This window comes from Parus major, chromosome 3 (genome assembly GCF_001522545.3).
Source record: "Parus major isolate Abel chromosome 3, Parus_major1.1, whole genome shotgun sequence".
Taxonomy (NCBI): domain Eukaryota; kingdom Metazoa; phylum Chordata; class Aves; order Passeriformes; family Paridae; genus Parus; species Parus major.
The window spans coordinates 41,281,283-41,304,295 of NC_031770.1; the positions used below are offsets into that span (position 1 = coordinate 41,281,283).

Here is a 23,013-nt window from a genome sequence, read left to right on the forward strand (position 1 = left end):
TCCCTTAGAAATAAGGTTAGAAACTTACAGATTATGTGATAGTAGTTCTTTTTGTGGTTAAAACTTTTGACAGGAGAGTTAGCCTTAAAAAGTAGTAAAGGAAACTTCCATCAGGGAGATAAAGAAAATACTAACTTTTCTTCTAGTTTCCCCCTCTCCAAAGAATTAGTACCATTTGGTTAATGGGCTTCCCTGGCTAAATAAACACCATCTATGTAGATTTCAGCACCTTGTCACTTTAACCATTTATTATCACCAAGTGTTCCTAACTGGTCTGCAGCTGCTGCATGTCACATGAAAAAAGGAAAAGGTGTTACCAAATGTGCCTTAATTAGTTCACATTTAAAATTCACACCTCATTTTGTTTAACTACAGAAGTAGCCGTACTTTATGGTATGATTCTGTCTTTTATTGGGATTCTCAGGCATAACCAGTTAGCTGTTCTGTTATTTCACGTGCATTAGTGTTTATTTTGATACCAGATTAAATGTAATTTAAACGAGGAGCAAATTTTGCATTAGCCCACACATGCCACAAGCTGGGAGATGGCAGCATGGGGTAAATATTAAGGATTTAGAGACAAGTGTGAATGATACTAGAGAAAGTCTGGAAAGATCCATTATTCATAACTGATGACAGTTCTTTTGTGTGTATTTGCAACAGTGTTTCATACAGTAGCCTAGGAAGTGAAAAATACCAGATCTCCTTGGTTTTGTTCCCAAACTGGAATGTGCTGCAGAGGGGTCAAACCCCCACAGTGCCTTGTGGAGAATGCCTTCTCACCACCGAGTGGCATAGGTGTTCATTAGAACATGTGATCATGAGGGAGACAATGTGAGCATCCCTCGGGGACCCCTGATATGTTAACTCTAGAAGAGAGAGAGAGAGAGAAACACAGATCTGGTTGTTCTCTGCTGAATCATTGTTTTATGATGAAGAAAAGAACGCACTTGCAGGCAAACCTTGCCCTTGCATAGGTTAAATGCTTGCTGTCTCAAGGTTGTCTATGTTATTGTAAGGGTTGAATTCAGTCCACTCTGCTTAAACATGCCTGTATTCAATAAATTTTGTTTCAATTATAGGCCATTTTTTTTTGTTAATTTTTTTTTTCAAATGCAAGTTTTGTCAAATACATTTTATTTTTGACTCTGCGGTCCTCGCAAATGCCAAGAGCATTTAATTTCCTTTCCTGCCAGAGAAGTCATTTCCTTTCTGATTGTAATGAGGTAGACATGTTTTATCTTGTTGCTGCCAAAATAAAATAATGGATTTCTTTTGTAGGTGGAACACCTAATTTGAAAACACTGTGGTTTGCCAAAGGGCCTGACGTGGAGAAGCAACGGTATAGTACATTTCTGGCATGCTTTAACCTTCCAGATGAGATGGAAGAACTCCAAGCTCTGGAAGCACCTGTTGCAGGATTCTGCTGCTTGCTGGCCTATCTTATGATGCAGGTAAGAGGGACGGTTGCTTTTTCCTCAGCTGTCAGCCCAGATAAGTGCGAAGGACAGACAAATAAACTGGTTTTTGCTAGCCTGTGCTGGGCATTTCTCTTAATCCTTACTGTAAGGCATAGCTGATCATATATAATAGTACTGCATTACAGTATTTTTAATTACTCCACTTAACGTGCACCATCCTGTTCAAGAAATACCTGGGGTTTTTAGTAGCTAATCATAGCTCTCACGTGCCCGTGACAAAACCCCTCGGGCAGTCTAGCCAGAGAGTATAAACTGAGGGATTTCCCCTGCTCTTTGGGCCCTGTTTGCAAATTAAAGTTGCTCCTTTTGTGTTTCCTTTGTGTCATCATTCCCTCAGGTGACTTTGCAGACTGTGCAAACAGACAATATAAATATTTAGTCAGCTCTCACTACTTTTTCATGCCCTCTTGTCAGTCTGCTAATTTTCAGGCCAGAATTGAGGCTATGGCTCTTCTCATTAAATTTTGAGTAATAGAGGATCATTAGGTAACACTTCTGTTATAATTCCAAATACTTGGCAGCCTGCAGACTACCTTAAATGTAATAAGAAGGGACACAAGATTAAATACAATATTGCTTCATTATTTACTTTTCTCTTAGGTATTTAATATATTGTCTGTACTTGCCACATTTCAAATGGTGATCTCACAAGCAGATTTTCCTCTCTGAGGATGAGCAAATTATGCATTTATCTCATCTGATATGCTCATCTTCACTTGTGCTTAAACTGAACTGCACTTTGTCTTTTGTTTTGCTTTTGTTAGACTTCAGTTTCCTTAATAACAGATTTGTATTGATGTGTGATACCTGAGAACAAGTTCTCCCTTACTTTTCCTTTCATTTCTCTTCACGTGTTTATTGAAACTTAGATGACATATTGAGGAAGTACATATGGGAATTCCACAAATGGTCCATGTAGGTTTTTTGTTTTATATAATTTGTATATAATAGAATACAAATTGAATTTTTTTCAAAGATAATACTTATTAAACATCATTTCATGCCTTGCAGTTTCAAGTCAGCAAGATATATATCAGACACTAACCTTTTAACATACTTGAAGTGCTTTTTCTATTAGAATATAAACATGCAGTTTCATTTATCACTGTTTCACTTCTTTATTGAGTTATTTTGTGCAACCTTTCACAGCATGATAACTAAATTATTTGAGAAGGGTTTCTTTAGTAGGATTGAGAAGTAACAGCATGGAACACCTTTCAGAAATGTGGATTTACTGAACCTTGATCACAGGATATTAATAAAATAGGAAAAAAAATGCTTCTCAGGGAAATGGTTTTCAGAACTTATTATCCAATGGCCACTGTTATAAACAGAGACTAAACCAGATTAACAGCTCTTGCTTTCAACAGGAGTAACAGCAGAGAGATCATGCAAAGGGCTCAGTCTGATGGAGGGCTTTTCATGGCAGTGCCAGTTTCTCAAGAACTGCCCCATTTTCCAGATTCTCTTCTGCCCTCAGAGTTGCGCTGATACGATCTACCCTGGGAACCAGACTGGGGAATTGATTTGAAGTTAAATGTTTTTCATTGCTGGGTTATTTTAAACTTTGGTTATTTCTCTGATATTGTCTGTTTGTTCTCTTGGGATGGTTGAGAGGAAAACATAAGGGCAAGAGTATCAGTAGCCATGCTCTGAGCTGGCCATATTGCTTCCATTTGTTTTATAGCTAAGAAAACAAGGCTTGTCTAGCTGTGTTCTGTCTCCTGCCCTTACACTTTCGTCTTAATTTTTATTAGAGAAGAAAGGTGAATTGTTTTCCTTCCTTAAAGCAGGCTTGAAGTCTTCCTTCAGCTCATATGAGGGAAAATAAACTTTTTAAAAATGTCATTACTTATCATTTAATCTAAGCTAAAAATGACGGTTTTGCCGGAACCAGCATACTGATCAACTCATCTGGCTTCCTTCAGAATGTATGTGGAAACATTTAATGAAAACTTCAGAAGCATTTTTTTTAAAGAAAAAAAATTCCAATGAACAAACCTTAACTATGTAAAGAATGTGTTGATATGACAAATGTTTTTTTCAAGGGTACCTTTCAAATATTCTCTAAATTAAGAAGAAAAATAGTGAAAAAAATACTATTAGGTCTGCCTTTTAGGCTGGCAGAGCAGTGAATGAGTTCAAACCAAACACTGAAGCCTCCAGACAAAGAGGAATTTTCTCTTTCAGTCTCTAATAGTTTTGGATTAAATCTAACAGTGGAATTATGATAATTCACCAAATTTGAATACTGAAGAAAATTTCTGTAAAGTGTTTTGACATTCATAAGCACTTTTGGCTCACCTGCTCTGTTAGGGCCGTTTTCTGGCTGCTGTAAGCAATCTTTGATTTCCTTTTCTTAGGACAAAATTGTGCAAGTATTAAGAATTGTTTTTGTAGATAAATATCACCTTTTCTGTTACTTCAGTATATAAAATGTGCAGGTTTAGCAAACTCTCCTGTTGCCATCTACACAAAGGTGACACCTGACTTGAGTTACAGGGTAAAGTAGGGCCATTATCAGATCTTAGCAGACAAGTGGAGTTAATGAATACCAAGGAGCATATTGAAAGCTTAAAATGTTTCTGATATCCCTCAAATTCTTGTGCATTATGCAAGATTTAACGACATCATAGAGGGGAAAATATTTTAAAGTGGGACAAGCAGTGGGGTCTGATTAAAAGAAAAAAATAAATCTGAATAGTGCTTGAATGATTTGTAGCTTGTTAAAAGAAAGGCAAAGAGTTTTAGACAGGCTCTTAAGTGTTCTGTATGCCCACAATGCACATTTCCACATTTTGCAAGAGAAACCTTCCCTCAAGTTCCAATTGATAAGGAATTGTAATGCTTTATGGATCTCACTTTGGAGCTCTCTGTATATCCTCAACTGCTCCAACAGATTTATGGTGTTGGTGCACTTGTATGATACATAGTGTTTTATAAGAAGATATAAGGGAAGGATTAGAGCACGACTGGTACTGTCAGGGAATCATGCCAGCTGCTCTCAAGGTGTTGTCTTTCTTCTGAGACCATCACATGCCTCTGCAAAATCTCAAAACACTTCTTCACAGCAGAAAAAGTGTCCATTCCCCCTTTACTGATGGAAGTGTACTGTTACATCAATTTAGACTTGTCATTTCTGTTTCCCCACTTGAACATTTTAGGTTTTAGCTCTGAGTTTTCCCTGCTTCCACATGTAGCCTTAAAATCCGAAAGAAATGAAATATATTTTGATAAATCCTGAAATTTAGGTTAAAATAGGTAATTGAAATATTTTAGAATATTTTTGAAAGTTCTAACAGATAAATGTGTAAGCAGTTTTAAAATTCCTAATGATCGTCATATCTGTGGCTCATTGAGGTGGTTTTTATCCTATGTCTTGACTATAAAGGAATTTTTTTTTACTAAGCTTGATCTTGCAGAGAGAGAAAAATTTCCTGTTATTATGAAATTCCAAGGGAAGTGGAGAAGGGAATAAATGAAGGGTGAGCATTTTGTTTGATGTGTGGAAATCCATGTGTATACACTATACATAAGTGTTGGGGTATGCACTTCATTCAAGCTGTGAAAGAAAGTATTTTATTCCCTGTGTGTTTTCCTAGATGATGCATTCATGGTGGTCATCATTACATGAGGTCACTGTTCCAAGTTTGATGTGCTTGAACAAGAGGATTCAATTTTCAGAAAGCTCCTCTTCAGAGCCTTCAGATAATGTGTCTTTTTTTTTTTATCTGATTTAGGTCAGTAGCCTCTCTCTGGAGGATTTAAATGCATTTCTGGCACTCATTCTCTGCCTAAAAGGGAAATCAGCAGCTCAACTGACAAGCCTGCAGGTATGGACTGGAATAATTGTGTAGCATGAAATACTCATGTGATAAATACATTGTGATAAATCATTCTACATTGTTTTTTTAACAGGTATAGGAGCTAAGGGTCAGGGTAAATATATAGCCTTTTCATGTGCTATATTTTGTGTGAATACTTATATTTGCTAATCACACAAAAAATTAAAATGGAAGGAACATTTTGCAGTGATTGCAGTTCCAGAGTGAGCAAATTATTCTCACATTTCTTCCTCCCTTAGTTTCCAAACTTCCATCTGGTGAAAAATTGATAACAGTGGATCCTGTCTTACAACACTGCTTCGTTTTTTTTTTTTACTGAGGAGGATTTTGGTCTTGGACATGGGTTGTTCAAAAATCTCTAGATTAAATTAAATTTTGGTATTGCTACTTGAGGGAGAATTTAAACAATATAAACCAAACCAGAAAAAAGTTACATAATGTGACTCACTGTGGCAAAAACCATTTGGATTACACTGTTCTGTAACTATTAGGAAGTTCTTTTAAATATTTAATATATCCTCCATGCAAATCTGTTCTTTCCTTTCTTATCTTCTGCCTTTCCACATGTGGATTGAAGATTCCTAGATGGTTATTGCAGAAGAACCATTTAAACACTTCTTCCTGAATATGAAATTATGAAAGAGTATTTTTAATTTTGTAGTGTGAAATTGTAATCAAAGTATTAGCAGTGTATAGCACAGAGTCCACATGTCAATTGCTATTTGAGTCGTGGGTTTACATAAAAGTAGGAAAGGGTTGGAAATGGTTAGAACCTTAACATGTCTTCATTCTGTAAATCTTGCTTGTATTTCCAAAAAATTCCCTGTTTCTTTGAACAGTCCATGAGAGAATTTTGAAAGTATTTTTTGTTGATCTCAAGGTAACACTCAAGATAACTGTCACTATCCATTTGTATCTAGTGCACAGGTACCAAAATAACAAAACCACTGTGAGTCCAGTTCCATTATTTGATTCCTTGTAACAATCCAGGATCCTGTAAGTTTCTTCAGACTCATCACAAATTTGATTTGCAGCTGACTGTGTAACAAAAAGGAAGCAATGAAATTAAGGCAATATGGAATACAGCAGAAATGTAGGATTTATTTCTGCCAGATACATTACTGCACATAGTGTTGCACTCAACATTGGGAGGATCAGAACTTTATCAAGGCTGCGTGGCAGTCATTCAGCAACAGCATAAAGGAAATCAAGCCCAAGCAGGAAATGTTGAAACAACTTGTTTATAGATGCAGTTACAGGGAATGTTACATAAGTTTCTAAAGTGCTTCAAAGTTTATTCTGCGTAGCTTAGAAGTCTTTGTATGATTCATTGGTGTTGTGGCTCTTTGAAAATATAAATCTGCATCCAAACACATAACATTAATAAATGTGTGCTACTTATCAGCATTGTGCTGACTGAAAGTTGTTAACAAAATTTTGTTAATTACCCACAAAGCTTATGGCAGACAAGTTGTGCACACAGAAGTGCATGGAGTGTGAAGCTGGTCTTACACTGTGTCATGCTTCACTTTATGAAGTGGACAGAATGTTGCTGGAATTGACTTCTGAGTGCCATTGGCAAGTCTTTTCCTAAGTTATGTCACTCTGATGCTTATATAAGCACTGTCCCACAAAGCCTTCTGCTGTGCTAGCAACCAACACAAGATTCATGTAAAGTAGCTGAAATTTTTTGTATCAAGCCACTTTGTAGATCAGCTCCTTGTCTTATTCTAAAATTCACGATAGTGCCTTTGGTAATAGTTTGAGCCAGAGCAAATCCTTCTGAAGGAGATAGTGAGACAGCATTTTAGTCTCTTTCTCTTCTGGGGTTGTGAATACGTAAATAAGAGTTTGAAAACTTTCCCTCACTGCCTTCAAATTAACCTCTTTTCCTGTGTTTTGATGACCTGAATTTCCCTGTGGAAAAAAGTTACTGTTTCTCAGTTGTGTGTGTATCTGTATCTTGTCAAGCTGTATTAAGAATAGAGAACTTAATAATGTCCTGGGAATTCTCTCTTGAAAGGGCAGGAGACTAAATAGAATGTCTTATACAAATATTCTAAGAATAATGATCAATAAAGCAAGCTTTCTGAGAATTACCATTGAAGCATCTAATTTTCAAGATCCCATCTCAGAATAGCTTAAACTATTTTATTAATTATTGTGTTTATTGAGTCATTTTACAAAATTGAGCTGTGCTCAATAGAGTTACTGAGTTATTTTAATAGTTAGTAAATAAGGTATCAATAGGTATTTAACAGCTTAATTTTCTAGATATTTGTGTTTAAAATCAAAGGATCCAAGTGCATGTAGTTGAATAAGAAATGGAGTTTATAGTAAGAAATAAGGAACAGAGTTTAATCTGTTTACCATACTTTTTATTTTCCATTGAAAAGTTAAAAGTAATTACCTAGAAACAGTTTAATCACAGAGCTTCCAAGAAAGTTATGGTAAAATTAATCAGCATCTGCAAAATTTTATGAAGATATTTTCTCATTTGCCTTTTTGGACTTAACATTATAGTATTATTTAAATGTAGAAAAAAAAAAAAAAAGTTTATTTATTGTAAACAGTTCTGTGAAGAACACTAATTTGATTTTTAAAAAAATTAAATTCTCTCTTTTTGTAAAGAAGTCCATTAGCAAATATGTTTTAGCAGAATACTGAACTTCCACTATGAAATATGAGAGAAAATATAAATGGAGCCCATTCTGATGGAATGAAGATAGTGTTTCAGCCTTCACTTTTAAATCTACTTTCTAATATGCTGTCCATATTTCATAGTTAATGAGATCCATAAACCCACAAGTCTATGAAACAGAAAAGTCTATGGTTTGAATAAAGTGGGTTAAAGCCATAAAAAATATAGTTTATCTCATGCTGAAAGAAAGTGGGCTGTGAACATGTAACTACATTGTACATTTAATATTACTTTCTGAGAATAACATAACGTTTATACATGAAGATTTGATTATTTTTCAAGATCGATGGTTTCAAAATACCAAAATGTGAACATGATAGAAAAGACATTTTTCTGGTTAGATTTTTTCAAGTTTTCTTGTGCTGCCCCCCTTATATGGTAGATTAGCATTCTACTTTGCCCAAGCCTCCCATAGAGCTTATACATAAGGTCAGAATTAAATTTTGGACCCCAGGTTGTCTGTTTCCCTTCTTTCTATTTTAATCTGGTGTGTGGTGTTGGCAAAAAGCCCAGAGAGCCATCAGTCTAACTTTGAGGCCATTGCAGTGAAAAACAGGCACCAGCATTATGGTTCCAGGCTTGTTTCTTGTATTGTGCTAGCCCTGGTTGTTTACAAGTGCAAAGTCAGCTTTCACCAGTAATGCATGTAAAATACTGCCCAAACAGGAAAAAAACATAATGACTTATAAACACAATTGCATTTTTTCTAAGATTTCTCTAAATATGTGTCTATATGAAAAATTTGTGTTGGAGATGTAAAGCTGTGAATCACATATTTTCTGAAAGTTGTAACCAAAGATGAGATGGAAAAATTTGGTTAAAAAGGAACTGGAAATTGGTAATTAATTTTGGGTCCTGAAAAATGATTTTAAAAGTGAAATGTATGTCAGAAAATTGGAAATCAAAGTTAATAGCAGGTGCATGTGTGAGCATACACATCATTGCTGGAATTTAGGGCATTTGCAAACCCTTTATAGCTTTGCTTTAAAATGTCCCATTATTCCAGAATATCTGCTTAAGAGTAATAACATCATTTGTACCACTTGTAAAAAGAGCAGCTTGGTTGTGTATGAGGTATAAGACAGTCAAGCGCTGAAATATATTCCTTCAATTTTTTTAAGAGCTTTTTGTTATTTGAAATTGTTACTGATGTGAAATGAGCACAGTCATTTTAGATGAAATTACAAGATTCAGAGTGTCTTTGCAACTTGATTGCAAATGAACTTTCACACAATACATATTAGGTATTACTTAGCTTTTGAAATAATAATGATAATAATAAAAAATACTCAGCAAACTATTAAGTAGCTTGAAAGCTGGAAATAGCTTTAGCAAGAATTTGAGTTGCACAGAACTTTTGAGTATTTTTCGTAGAACAGTGTCATGGAAGCAAAATCACCTTGTTTTACCTTGGTGTTATACCAATATCACACAAAGTATTTTTCTCTGAGTATTTTCCTGAGGGATACTTTGCCACATCCATCTAAAACAGCAGTAGGTTTTAGAGTCATAAGTAGTAGTGTAGTTGTCTTGGTTGGGATCCCTCAGATTTAAAGAAGGATGTTGCTCCATCTCTTCTGTGTTTTTTCTTCTATGCCATGCAGACCAAAAAGCGTAAATAATACCCAGATTCTGAACACTTGATAATTTCAATCTCCTGGTGTGCTGGCAAGCCAGGCTATGTTTGTCAACACCATTATGTGTGATATTTTTCAAACAGACCCAAAACAGCCTTTGTGAGCTATCTGTAGTTTTCAAAATATGATTGTTGAAAAAAAAAAAAATTCCCCCAGGGAGTGTATGTTTATTGTGTCAGTGTGACTGTTTCCTAATTAATATTTGCTTGAAGTCTAATTGGATTGGGTAAAACATAAAATACAAGTAAGAATATTGTAAAGATCTTAGGGATAAACCCTTCTTATATACAAAGGGCCTGCTTCTGTGATGTACATTAGGATTAACTAAAATGGAATTTGAGTGCATTCCCAGATGCTTTACTGAATCAGGGTTTATATTCCCTCAAAATTTGCATCTGTCAAAAATGTTTTAAAAACTATGGGCGAGACTGTAACTGGCAGGTGGTGGAGAATGGGGGGATTGAGGTGATTTGCTGATCTTGGCATTGCTTCCCAGCCCATTTTCCCATCTGTGGTCTTTAAGTTTCCTCAGTGTTCTGGGCTCATCTGGAACTAAAGTGAAGCAGTATGGGATGTGATTTCAAGTTGGGGTTGGTTCAGTCCCTGTTCAAAATTAGAAATGTTCTCACACACTCAAGATAGTCTTAAATGAACCAGTCCAAATAGAACAGTTCCACTTAAACAGGTCAAGCATTAGTGCAAATACAATTATGTTTCAGGAGCTGTAGTTAATCACTGCTTAGAGCACTTTTCAAAGACCCATCTCTAAATTTGTGACTTTTTATAAGCATTTGTAATTTCTATAAGCATCTTTTGAAGTTCTGAAGAAAGTTTTCTTAGTCCTCTGACAACTAGCTCTACCTTTTTGCTGCTGTTGGTTTATAAACATATTAAAAAGAAATCTCTGGCTTAACTGCCCATTCAGCTTGCAAACAGGATTGGTGTTCTGCCCCACTCTCCCAATTTTCTTCTTGACAAAATTTGGTATTAGTATTATTAGTCTATTTCCCTGAATATTTTTTGCTGTTAATGTGAGCCCCAGTACCAGAATTCACATAGCTGTGTAAATTGTGTTGTATAAAATTGGCACAAATACAAACCACAGCATAACTAGATCACAGAACTGTCAAGGTTGGAAGAGACCTCCAAGATCATCTAGTCCAACAATCAGCCCAGCACCGTTGTAATTCACCCCTAAACAGCATCCACAAGTGCCACCTTCAGATGCTTCTTGAACACTTCCAGAGATGGCAATTCACCATCCCCCTGGGCAACTTACTCCAGTGCCTAACCACTCCTACAGTGAAAAAAAATTTCTATTATCTAATCTTTATCTCTCCTGGTGCAGCTTAAGGCCGTTTTTCTCTTGTCCTTTCACTTGAAGCATGGCAGAAGAGACCAACCCCCATCTCATTACAGCCTCCTTTCAGGTAGCTGTAGAGTGCTGAGTTGTGGTTATCTCTTCTACTTCGTGAAAAAAATTCATTTGTTTAGATGTATTCAGTTTGCCCAGGGAGAAAATCTTGTGCAAGGCTTTGAGCAAGGGTCTTAAAAAGAGGATTTTTATTCCTTTGTGGAAGATGGTCTTGCATTTTTCTGCATAATTGTGTAAGATTGCTGTGCACTTCTGTGAGTTTTCCCCTTTATTGTCCTGTAGCTCATAATTAGCAAGGTTTCAACAAAATGGGAATAGCAGCAATGTTTCAGTTATAAATTGCTTTTAGACTATTTAGACTATTGCTTGAAGAATATTTCAGGATGCTTAAGGTAACAGACACTCTGGAATTTCAGATAACAGAATTGCTGTTAATTTTTAATCCATGCCAAATAATATTGCAGGAAGTGAAACATGGCTATTAGTAGTGAGGGTAATAAAGCTCTCCCAAAATATCAAGCAAACTGACAGCTTTGAAAAAGTCAGAGATAACTTATTATAGAGAGAGGAAAAATAAATATTTCTGGTATCAACTGGCATTTTCTTGCCAAGTTTGTGTTGGTCAAAGTGTACGTTTGCTTCTGAGTTCAATAGTTCTCACCTCCTCGCATATTGTATGCTGGAAGGAGCGAGCAGCCCATGAGGGTTGGAGGTGGTGTTTGCCAGGCATAGGTGGGGTTGCTCCCCGCTGCCTTTGAGGGCTGACCTGTGTCCCCCAGGGCAGGTGACATCCAGGGGCTGGAGCAGGGAGGAGATGGAGCTGTCGGGAAGCGGTGGCACGCGCGCACCTGCCCGTTATCTGCTCGGGGCCGCCTGCACCTGCCCGCGCGCCTCTGTCACGCCTGAGCAGGAGTGTGAGCTGCACATCTGTCCAGGCTTTCCCTGCAGAAGCAGATGGCTGTGCACAGCTTCAGAGAAGCCAAGTGTTTTCTGAAATGAGCCACTTAGAGGAGGATGCATTTATAGGCGTATGGTTACAGTGCTTTGGTGGATGTACTGGAGGTTTTCAAATTACTACAGTAGAAACATTCATCTGGATGATATCAGAAACAGCAAGGCTACCCAAGAACTGATTTGTTCCCTTTCTTTTCAAGTTTATTCTTGACTGACATGGCCATTGTCCAGGGGTTAAAAGTCAAGACAGTGTCCAGTTCCTATCCGTTGTTTCTTCTATGACTTTGGTCAAATTGTGCAGTTCTTCCTTGTATTTTAGTTCTTGCTTGTAACAGTTATGCAGCAGTGGTTTCAATAATATAAGTTTTTTGGCCAAAAGTGCTGTGTAAATGTGAACTTTTAATATGTTAACATTAATATTGAAGTCATGCATATAGTCTCCTCCCCTTCATCTTTGGTTTGGGGTTATTTCATTTGATGTTCACTGGGAAACAACTGAGATGTGGTTGAAGGAATTTTTTATAAAGAAGTGAAGCTGTGTAGAGAGAAAAGTGGTAAAAGTACATTATAATATCCCTTACCAGCATTATTCTTTAGCATCGCAAGACATCATCACTTGTTAAGACATTCTAATCCCAGTGTTACATGTGAGGAAAGAATATACAAGGACAATAAACACCAAATGTGTAAAGGTAGTTGTGTATTACCTCCAAAGAAAATTAGTGATTCATGGAGAGATTTAGTTAATTGTTTAGTAATCTCATCAGCATGTCTAGTGTCTCACCAGCGCTATGCACATTAACTAAAAGGGTGTATTACATTCGTCTAGGCTGCTATATATTACCCTGATAGATTTAAAAGAAGAGATGTTCAGTTCCTTGCCAAGTACAAAGCTATATAGGTATTGGTTTTAGCAAGGACAGATATGCTTACCTAAGTGTCTTTTCCTATTTAGCAATAGTTTTCTATATACTTTCTCTGTACTGAATACACAAACACATCTTGGCAGAGAATGTTACTGTGCTAGGACTTAAGCTCTGTAAGTTCCTTAATGAGAGCATTACTTTTGAATGTAATAAAACCAGAGCTATGCCAATACACTTTCAAAAATACATCCCTCAACTTGCTCAGTGCTTTTAACTTTCTAGCAAAATCATACAATTGTATGTTGTATTTGTACCCTGAGGCTTCAGTACAATAGAGGAATAGTTCAGGCTAGGAGCAATGGTAAGTAGTATTTTTCAAATACAGGAGGCTGAAAGCATGGTGGTGTTCTGCAGGAAGTTTATTTTGGCACAGCACCCTCTGCATTAAAAAAAAAAGGTATCCTTTGTTTTAAAATGGCTGCAGATCAGCTCCTGAGGCTGAAACGTTATCAGCAAAGTGCCTGCAGAGTCCAATGCTGGCTGAAGGGCTGCAATGCCAAAGTTTGGCTTCTTACAGAGCATGCATTTTCTTTAAAACGGCATTCTTCTCTGTAGTCAGTAAGTCTTTAAAAATGGCCAAGTTACTCTCACATAAACTCTTTCCCTGATTATTTGTAATTTGCTCTGACAAAGTGGTAATACAAGAAAATGTAGAATATTACCTGTAAATAATTTTATTTTCTTTAAAACCTAAGTCTGTAGTTGGTTCTTGAATAGTTCAGAAGACCATCATTATGCAACAGCTGTCTGCACCAAAGAAGGATTCTTTAGTTTCTCTGTATGTATTCATCTAAACCATAACACAGGGTTAGCGTTCTTGTGCCAAAAGGCAGCAACTTTCATGCTGTGTATGGCAATTTTCCATTTCGAAAGGAGTAGGTTTTCTGGAAATTAATACTCTATAGTAGCTTAGTTACAAATTAAATCCTGATATCTTGAACATACTTGACCACAGGTTACAGTTTGTCAGTTCCCTTCACAGGTCATCTGAAATGCTGCTACGTGACTCATTTCATTTGTCTTGGAGCTTGGGATTGTCATGAAATAGAAGCAGACAAACTCTTCTTTTCCTTCTCAACCTGTGGACTTAACACCTAGAAAATTCCTTAGCCAGAACTGTTTACTGTGGACCATATCACTTCAAAGGGTGAACCGCAGTATCAACAATCTTATTGTGCAGCTGCTTTGCAATACAAAGAAACCCAAGGAAAAAAAAAAACCCAACAAAATCTATATTGCACTGGCAAACAATATTTGCTCTACTGGCATTCTCTACACAAGGTGTCTTGGTTCAATGACAGTTTTATTTGAGGAACTTATGACATGGATAGCAATTGTGATAATGTTTCTGGTACCTGCAGTGCTTCAGATATGCTAAATTTTGCCTGATATAATTCTTCTGAAATTCATTGATCTTCCTGTTGGTTTCAGTGGGAAATAAATCAGACCCCTAAGAAATATAAACTCAAACAGCTTAAGAGAAAGGGTGGTCCTACATTAGGACAATTGTATAAATCTTCAACTTCCGCTCTGAATCTAGGGAGGAAAATAAGGAATACAAATTTTTAAGCTTGGCTAATTAAGCCTGGGACAACTGTAGCAGTAAACTGAGCAGTTTCAGACCTAACCAGCTGTCATTTGCCTATAGAGGCAATCTGAGGCTGTGGAAGGACAGACTGCATTACAAAGGCAGCCAAGCACACTCTGCCGAGTAGTTCTGTTGATGGCAGAATTTTTATACCTAAAACTGTGTTCCCTGGACCAGTCCTATGATTAAACAAAGGAATAGCACTGGATTAAGGTGTGGATAAGGACCTTAGGTCAGGACCATGGTCAGGATGAAGCAGCAGCCAGTGAAGACCCTCGTTTTGAAGATTTTGGTAATGGAGCTAGACAACGTAGAGTATATATACGAAATACGTACTAAGTATTTACAAAAAGTAAAAGAGTGGGAAAAGTTCGGTATTTGAAGGCTTACAATGGAAAGTTACTGGGAGAGACATGACCTTTTGCATGCTTTCTAAATTTTTTCTCTGTGTCCCCTAATAACTTTTGAATGTGTTGGCCAATTTCAGCTGCATTTGACAGAAATGTAGGAGTCTGGGAGAGCCATAGTTATTGCTGGTTGTTTCAAATAGGCAGCAGGGTAGATAGAGAAAGCACTCTAAGTTGCCCAACAGGACAAAACTTTATTGTGGCATCACTTTTATTGGGGCATCCATATGAAAGGGAGACATCGCTACAGGCTACAAGAATTTTCAGAGTCCCAAAAAAATAAAATGTCTTTTCCTACCAACTAAATTCAATATTATGTATGTGATGGCAAGGTGAGGAGGTTCAAGGATAAGCATGTCACCAAAAACATGAGCAAATACTTAAGACACTAAAAATTAAAATCCAGATGAATCCATTCGCTTTTGTAGAAGGGACATGGCTGCTGGCTGGGCTACAGTCAGATGGTTAGCCTGATGACTATAATCCGAAATTGATGTCAGCTTTCTGTAGATGTCACAGGTGTTGCAGACTGTCACTGGCACTTTAGGCCAGTTGAGCAGTTATGGCTAAAATAAGAGAAGTAATGTTATTTCAAATAAACTGAGAGGACTAAACTTTTTAATTGTGAAATTCATTATCACAGAAGTGTCATTTATGCTGGGGTTTGTTGTGGATATGATTAAGAGTTTTGATAAAGGCAACTGTTTCTGAAAATCAAACAAGAAATGAGATGTAATCTTTTTGGAACTGAAGGAAACTTTTTTCTAGTTGCAAATTGGTTAGCAGTAGAACTTTTGTGTTATTATTTGTAGAGTGCTTAATGGTAAAAGCAATTTTTTTTATTTTTTTTTAAGTTTACTTCAGTGGTGGTTTTGGCTTACTGTAAATATGAGTGTTATTCCACAGAGGTATCATTTTACATCAAAGTCCTGATAAAACTCAGTAAATAAACTTTCCTGAACATATAAATACTAAACAATTGGGTTGTTTACAGCTAAATATTTACTTCAAAGTCTTAGAAGTGTTTAAAAACTGGTTTTTCTAGTTTCTGTTGCAGCCAATGCCCTCATAGGATCTCTTCAATCCCCATTTTCCTTTGCACACACCTTGTTTAAGCAGGAAGAGCTTAAATTAAGCCATAATCTTTTTATCAGAATAAACCTTAGTCTGTTTTCAAAATACTGGTTCTCCTCTCCCCCCTCAGTTTGACAGGGCCAAGCAGTTTACGGTTTAAAGCTGACTGATGGCCAGTAAATGCTCCATTTCACCAGCCCACCTCTGCAGGGTGACATTTACCAGGGTGAATTTACCAGCATTGCACCAGTTCAGGTTATCTTTTTCTCAGGAGCAGAGAATAGAGCTCCAGTGTGCAGGGGCTTTAGCAAGCATCCTCTGCCAACTCCCACTGAGAATTTATACTAATGGCTGAAGGCAGGACTATCTGGTCTCTGTCTTTGGGTTGAGGTTGTTTAGTGATGCTTTCCATCGCAATGACAGCTGAGCTTTCGTCTCTCTATATTTAGAACACAGTGTGCCTTACTGCTCTCAGGCAAAGCTAAGCCTTACTGTTTTAGTGATAAGTTCCTGAGATAGGATCTACCTGCTGCCTTTATTGCTCAAGCACAAATTGCCTGTGGTTAAATATTTGATCATTTAAGATACAGGTGGCTGCTGGGCGAGTTAATGTAAGAAGCAGCAATACTGATGATATATCGGCTGAGTTCAAATGAATCTAAAAGGAACTGGTTAAACTAGACAAGTACACAGATTTTGATCACTACCGCTTGAATTCCAGCAGTTTATTGCATGGGGAAAATTACATTGATTTGTAACTATTGTTATTTAATTGAGTCATTTTAACAAAAAATCATCAAATACTAATCTGTCCTGGAGTGTTATATTTTCCCTTTTATCACAAAAACAGGTATGTTCTTTTGTAGGTGAGTGGGGAAGGGAGAAGAGGGAGAAATGCCTTATGTAATTTTAAAACTTTTTCTTTTTAAATTTCTGTTATTAAAATGTTAGCCATAGTCATATCTTCTGTATTCAGCTTCACCACAGGAATAAGGCAACAGACCAGGAAAGAAGTGAGCTCTAACCTAAGTAACAATTATTAATACAGACTTTTTACATTGAAAAAGAGCATGCCCAGAATGTTGTTGAAAATCCTACTAAGGGAACCAGTTTTTAAATGAAATGTTGTATTTAGTACATTGAGATACAGAGGACATGTAAAGTAGCACAAGTAAAGAGCAGTGAAATTGTCATCATATCTTTTCTCCTTGGTTTCAAGAACTTCAGGTGGTAAGATGGCTTTGCTGTGTCTGCTGACATCTGGCATGTTCAGATACTCACCCTCACATTTCAACTGTCATAGAGCCTATTTATCATTTTGGCAGAATTTGAAGCCTTTAAACTCCAATGAGTTGAGGGGCAAACAATTTTTTTAGTGTGCTCCTGGAAACAGTTTATGCAACTTTCAAAATGGATAGTATAAGGTTTATGCCTCTATCGAAAAATCCTTTATGAATCTACAAAGAAGATTCAGAGGACTAATAGTATTTCTTTAAAACATAAAGGTATTTTTACATCCTAATTATTTTTTAAGTTACTATTTCATAAGATGAAATTTGAACTGGAAATTTGAATTCCATATACAATATCCATGCATTTTCTCTTCCTGTAAGTTAAAACTATTCATCAGGTTGTGCAGTCTCTTGGTGTAGGCTTGCAAAGTGCTGCTGTGAGCAAACACCTTCCACCCTGCCAAACCTCTTTCTGTTGCCAGTGCACATGCACACAGCCACAGAGATCGGCCTGAACTCGGTGAGATGAGATAAATTTATAACTCTTCTAACAAAGAGATTTCTGAAATTGTTAGAAATACAATTTCTAGACATAGTGTTGTGGATGCTGTAGCACTCCCTTTGCTCTTTTCAAGTAGCTTACCCGGTTCAGATCAGGCCTCTGGTATCAGTAACTTCTGCTGCAATGATGCTAGAGGACTGTGAATTTTAGAGTTCTCAGTCTTCAGTTAATGCTGCCAAATAGGAAAAAGTAATCTTTCTCCCCAAGGGCTGGGAGGGTGGGGAGCTGCCATTGGTGGGCTCAGTATCAGGGCTGCAGCACAGGCAGCTGGTGCAGGAGGAGAGGTTCTCACACATTCCCTGTGCCTCTCACACAAATGTCATCAGCTGGTGGTAGGAGTAGCAGCAGTGAGATCACAGGGCTGTATCTCACATGGTTCACTGGGGTCCCGAGTTTATAGAAATGGTAAAAAGAACAGACACAATTTCCAGAAGGAAGTCATCTCTAGGGTGTAATGCCCTGCATGACAAGACTTCTTTTGGAATTTTCCACTTCTCATCATGATGTCTTAACATTGCAGACACCAGGCAGTTGTGAGCATTCCCATGGCAAGGCAGCTCTCGGGTTTGCCATGTGCACAGCCTCATTGTTACAGACTCACTGTGCTTTCATTTTCTTTGGTTTTCATTGCCAGACATGGAAAATAGAAACTGTCCTTTAGTGAATATATTTCCTGTCCTATTAAAATAAAAAAATCCCTGTTGATAGCTGTTGCCTTGGTCTTGCTCATACTGATTTTCATTAAAATACCAAGCCTTACCTGATGTCTTCACACACACACAAACCCTCCACACCCCCATACTACAGTGCTTTAGGAGAACTCTGGACTGGTGGCTCTAGACAATGAAGTCTTCTAACTGTAGAGTCTGTCACCAGCAACATTTTATATTTTTGGTCAATATGTCTCAAGTTTAACTGAAAAGAGCACAGCTAGCATTGTAAATGATGTGGACAGACTTCCTTAGCAGGTCTTAAGATTTGATTTGGTGATTGCAAACAATCTAGTAAATGCAATGTAAGAATCTCAGCTGCAACATAAGTGACTGTGTGCACTCTAGCAGTTTACTTTATAGCTACTTTAAAGCAGTTTACTTTTTAAGAGAAAATACTGTTTCTCTTAAACCACATTCCTCTTTCAAGTACCCTTCAGCATTCTTAAACAGTTTGTAAATGCCTGCTTTAGTTGCCAGTGCAAAAGAGTTATGAGTGTACATGTAGTTACTAGTCTCAGCTGGCAAAATGGTAGCTGACATTTGGAGGCAATAACTTCCTGAAACTGAGGTCCTGATCCCCTACTGGAAATACATTTGTTTTAAAGGGAGGGCAGAAGAGAGTCTCCTTACTCAAATATGAAGTGTCACAATCAGAAAAATATGGATGTTTCATTTTCTAAATTAGTGCTCAAATTCTAGTGGGAGGTGTCCCTGCCCATGGCAGGAGGCTTGAAACTGGATGAACTTTAAGGTCCCTTTCAACCTGAACCATTGTACAGTTCTGTGAAATTAACTTGTGTTGTCTGCATTTTTCTGGATGTCAGTGGCTGTCTCCAGTTGTCTGCACTGGACGAATTTCAACTACTGGCTGTCATGTTGGGTCAGTGCCCTAGTGGCCAGCTTCATGCCTTTCCAGGAATCACTAGAGATAGAAGAAGTGCTTCCCAGAGAGCTCTGAATCTCCCTGCCTGGCATCTCCCTGCCTGCATCTTCGTAGCTAGGTCCTCTTTGGCTTCTGCACTGTAGAGAAAGCAGCCCATGGAGATGCACCTCATATCTTCAAGTCAGCTTAACAGAACCCTCCTGCCCCATGCCTGTGGTTAGGAGCAACCCCATCACAGAAGTCAGCTTCACCTGGGCAAATTATGCAACAGAATTCAACTCACTGCATAACAGTGCAGAAAACCTAACTCCTTCACCAGGGTCTGGCTGCATTCTCCAAATTATTTATGATTTTCATTTTTGGAAGAAGCTTTGTAGCTCTTTGTTGCTAGCAAAGGTTTCCTGATTTTGTTATGTGGACCTTAGGAAGGAAAAATTCTGATTTATTAGTGCTACATTTCACAGATTTTGCTATTACTTGTAATTTTTTAAAGCATAAGGCATTGATGGTGTGTATCTGTACCTTTAAGTCTTTTGGAGATCTTTCAAGATGTAAGATGTAGTAATAATGGCCAACCCTTTCCATTGCATTTCAGACAAAGAGTTCACAGCCCTCCAGGAGCTAGGGCTAAGACAATTTGAGTCACTTTTTGCCCATTCTGTTTGGTATTGTGTTGGATACTATTCAATTTCCGATATCATTTATACTGTAAGGGTATACTAGCTACCATAGATTACAGTATTGATGGCCACACTGTTGTGAATCTCTCCTGATCCTAACAGACTGCTTTGGTACAGACTGGAAAAGGCATTACCCACTGAGGAGCTTTGTACTGTTTAAACAATACTTAAAATGAGAGTTTTCCCCGTACTGGATTCAAGGTTTTATATTTTTCTGTCCTCTGCCACAACAGGATGTTAAATGTACCCATGGAGTTTATTTTGGCTGTGAGTTTTAATTGTCTTGTTGAGTTTCTCATTTTGCATTTTCTAAATGTTGTCACACAATTCAGTATTTCTTCTGGACACTTCCAGGTTGAAGTGAAATAATTTGACTTTCAGATTACAGTCAAAGGAAATTCTAGAGTGTTTAAAATAAAAGCTTGCATACAATAAACTTGATTCTGTCAAATCCTGCAATTTAAATGATCTCTAAACACTGTAACATTTCTGGGGTAAGCAAACTCTGGAAGGTCAGTGGATCGCTGTACACATCAATTTGTACTCCCAGTTCATGTTTTGCATTCCACTAACAGAACTTTATTTCCTGCAGAACTGCTAATGCTTGAAAAATACTACAAAACCATTTATTTTGTCTCTCCATGTACATTTTGATGTATTTGTCTTAGAAATTTGAATGGGATGCTGTGTTTGTTAAACTTAGCTTCTTTCACTTTATTGAATAAAACTAGATGCAGAGCCCCGAGACAAATTCTGCTGTGGAGCAGAGGGCCATCATTGTTACGACATCGGGACAGTTGATAATTTTCTCTGCATGTCTATATGTGATGTTAAGATGGCTCATATTTCCTGATCTGTGAGACCTGCCTTTGTGTGTGTGTGTGTGTGTTTTCACAGCTTGCACAAGTAGACTCCAGGGCTGTACATCTGGGCGCTGTCCTTATCCGTGGCCTTACGACTTTGCTCATGGCCAACAGTGCCTGCGGCTTTCCGTTCAGGATGGATGATCTGATGCCTTGGGCAGTGTTTGATGGAAAACTTTTTCAAGAAAAATACCAGCAGTCACACCGAGGTTGCTCTGTGGAAGAACTTTTGGAAGGCAATGTGAGTAGTAATCACTTCTTTTTAGTTCTGCGTTCTTTGTAAAAATGTACCTGTCCATTTTGTTTGCTTTAATATTCATATTTACACTGTTACCCTTTCTTTGTAGTTTTCTTCTTTCTTATTCCTTTCTCATTCTCTCCACAAAAAAAATATTTTAAAAAAAAGTAGAAATACTGAGCTTATGAAGGAAGCTGTAACTTTACCTTTATTTTTGTACCCACTACTCAGAAAATAATACAAGGAAAATAGTTGTCAATTTCAAGAATGAAAATGCCCACAGTAGTTTTCTAGTACTGAGATATTATTGAGATCTTTCTCCCATAACATTTTAAGAAACATATGAAGAACACCTTTAAAAAAATCAAATGTTTAAGATTGATATTTTTGAAGGCATTAAGGAATCTGAATTTTGAGATGAGGGTTTGGCAAATTCAAAGAGGAACTGGAAATCAGAAGAAGGTGCATTCTTTTAGAATAGGTAAATATGGGTATTTCTTTTAGAATCTCACCAAGTACCTTCCTATAGCTCTAAGTACTTATTTAGTTTCCAGTCCCACTCGATCTTACAAATCTGGGGATTTATAAGATTTGCATGCTGTGTACCAAAAGACCAGTATGATTACATATGATTTCAAACATATCTAGGCAGGGATGTACCAGGGTCCTGCTGAGCACTGTGCATTGCAAAAGGGCATCATATCCAGGCTCAAAGGCAGGGTCTGCTAGGCTCAGTGCAGGACTGTACTGATGCACTTGCTGAAGCCTCAAACCAGACCTGGCTCGTGCCCCACCAGCACAGAATATATGGAGAGATGCTTGGGTAGACCTGTACCCATCTGGGAAGGTAGCTCTAAAGATCTTCAGTTAATGTGCCTTTTTCAAATAATGTGTCTGAAAAGCCTGTATCATTTAATTACTTTTGAAAATCTTACCTTTGAAATGCTTTTACCTGCTACTGAATGTATCACTTCAGGTTAAAGTAATTACAGAGAAGAAAGGTTTGAGTTTTATTTTGATCTCATGCATTCAATGCCAGTTGTTTTTGTATGACTGGTTTTCTTTTGTGATTTTGTGTCCAGCTGCATACCATGCTGGTCTAGAGTGAGGAGTGCAGCTCTTGTGGGTGGGTGGAATGAACATGTTTTTATCATGAAGGAGGAGAATAATCCTTTCCATATGTGTTCAATCATATGATTAGGACCATAACCTCTATCCAAATCCTGTGGTTCCTATTAATTGGTCTGTTGATTTCAGTAGATTTTGGATTGGGCTAATGGTTCATCCAGGAATTTCATGCAGGACTTTTGCAAAACAATAGAGGGTTTAAAGAATAAATGGGAAAATGTAAAAGTATCCAGATCTGTCTGAAATTGATACTTATTTTCCATTTGGGTAGAAGTCAGTTTAGTGGATAACTTTGATAATACATATTTAAATCTGTAAAACTTTTATATTAATTGATACAGGTGTTTTTAAATGTGTTATGTAGTATGTTTTAGCTAACATTTTAAAATCTTGTGTTAGCATTGGAGGTCTAATTTACTGTTTTATAACAAAGATGAAGAAAGATCTTACTTTCCTAGAACAGAGTTAGAAATATGGTTGGTTAACTGAAATATCTAGGTTAAGGTTTTTAAAAGCCTGATGCTCTCTTTTAAACAAACCCGATAAACTATTCCATTGTGAGAAAAAATACTCCAGCTATGTGAACTTTAAGAGTAGTTTAAATATCTTTTTCTTTTTTAGGTGCAATTTTATGGTTCATATATGGCAGAGATATGTACCCAGACTTATAAAATAGCTTTTCAGCTTATCAGTTAGAGGCAAGAATCTGTTTGGGGGAGAATTGCC

At 37.2% G+C, this 23,013-nt stretch overlaps 1 protein-coding gene across 4 annotated transcripts in view; it reads left to right on the forward strand.

Annotated features, from left to right (window-relative positions):
* Window positions 1–23,013, forward strand: part of FAM120B (family with sequence similarity 120B) — a 48,561-nt gene that overhangs the window by 17,300 nt on the left and 8,248 nt on the right. For all 4 annotated transcript variants that reach the window (XM_015622069.2, XM_015622067.2, XM_033512654.1 and 1 more), the window contains 3 exons: window positions 1,282–1,454; window positions 5,222–5,314; window positions 20,956–21,162. In XM_015622069.2, coding sequence (XP_015477555.1) covers window positions 1,282–1,454; window positions 5,222–5,314; window positions 20,956–21,162 — 473 coding nt within the window. The remainder of the gene's footprint in view (window positions 1–1,281; window positions 1,455–5,221; window positions 5,315–20,955; window positions 21,163–23,013) is intronic.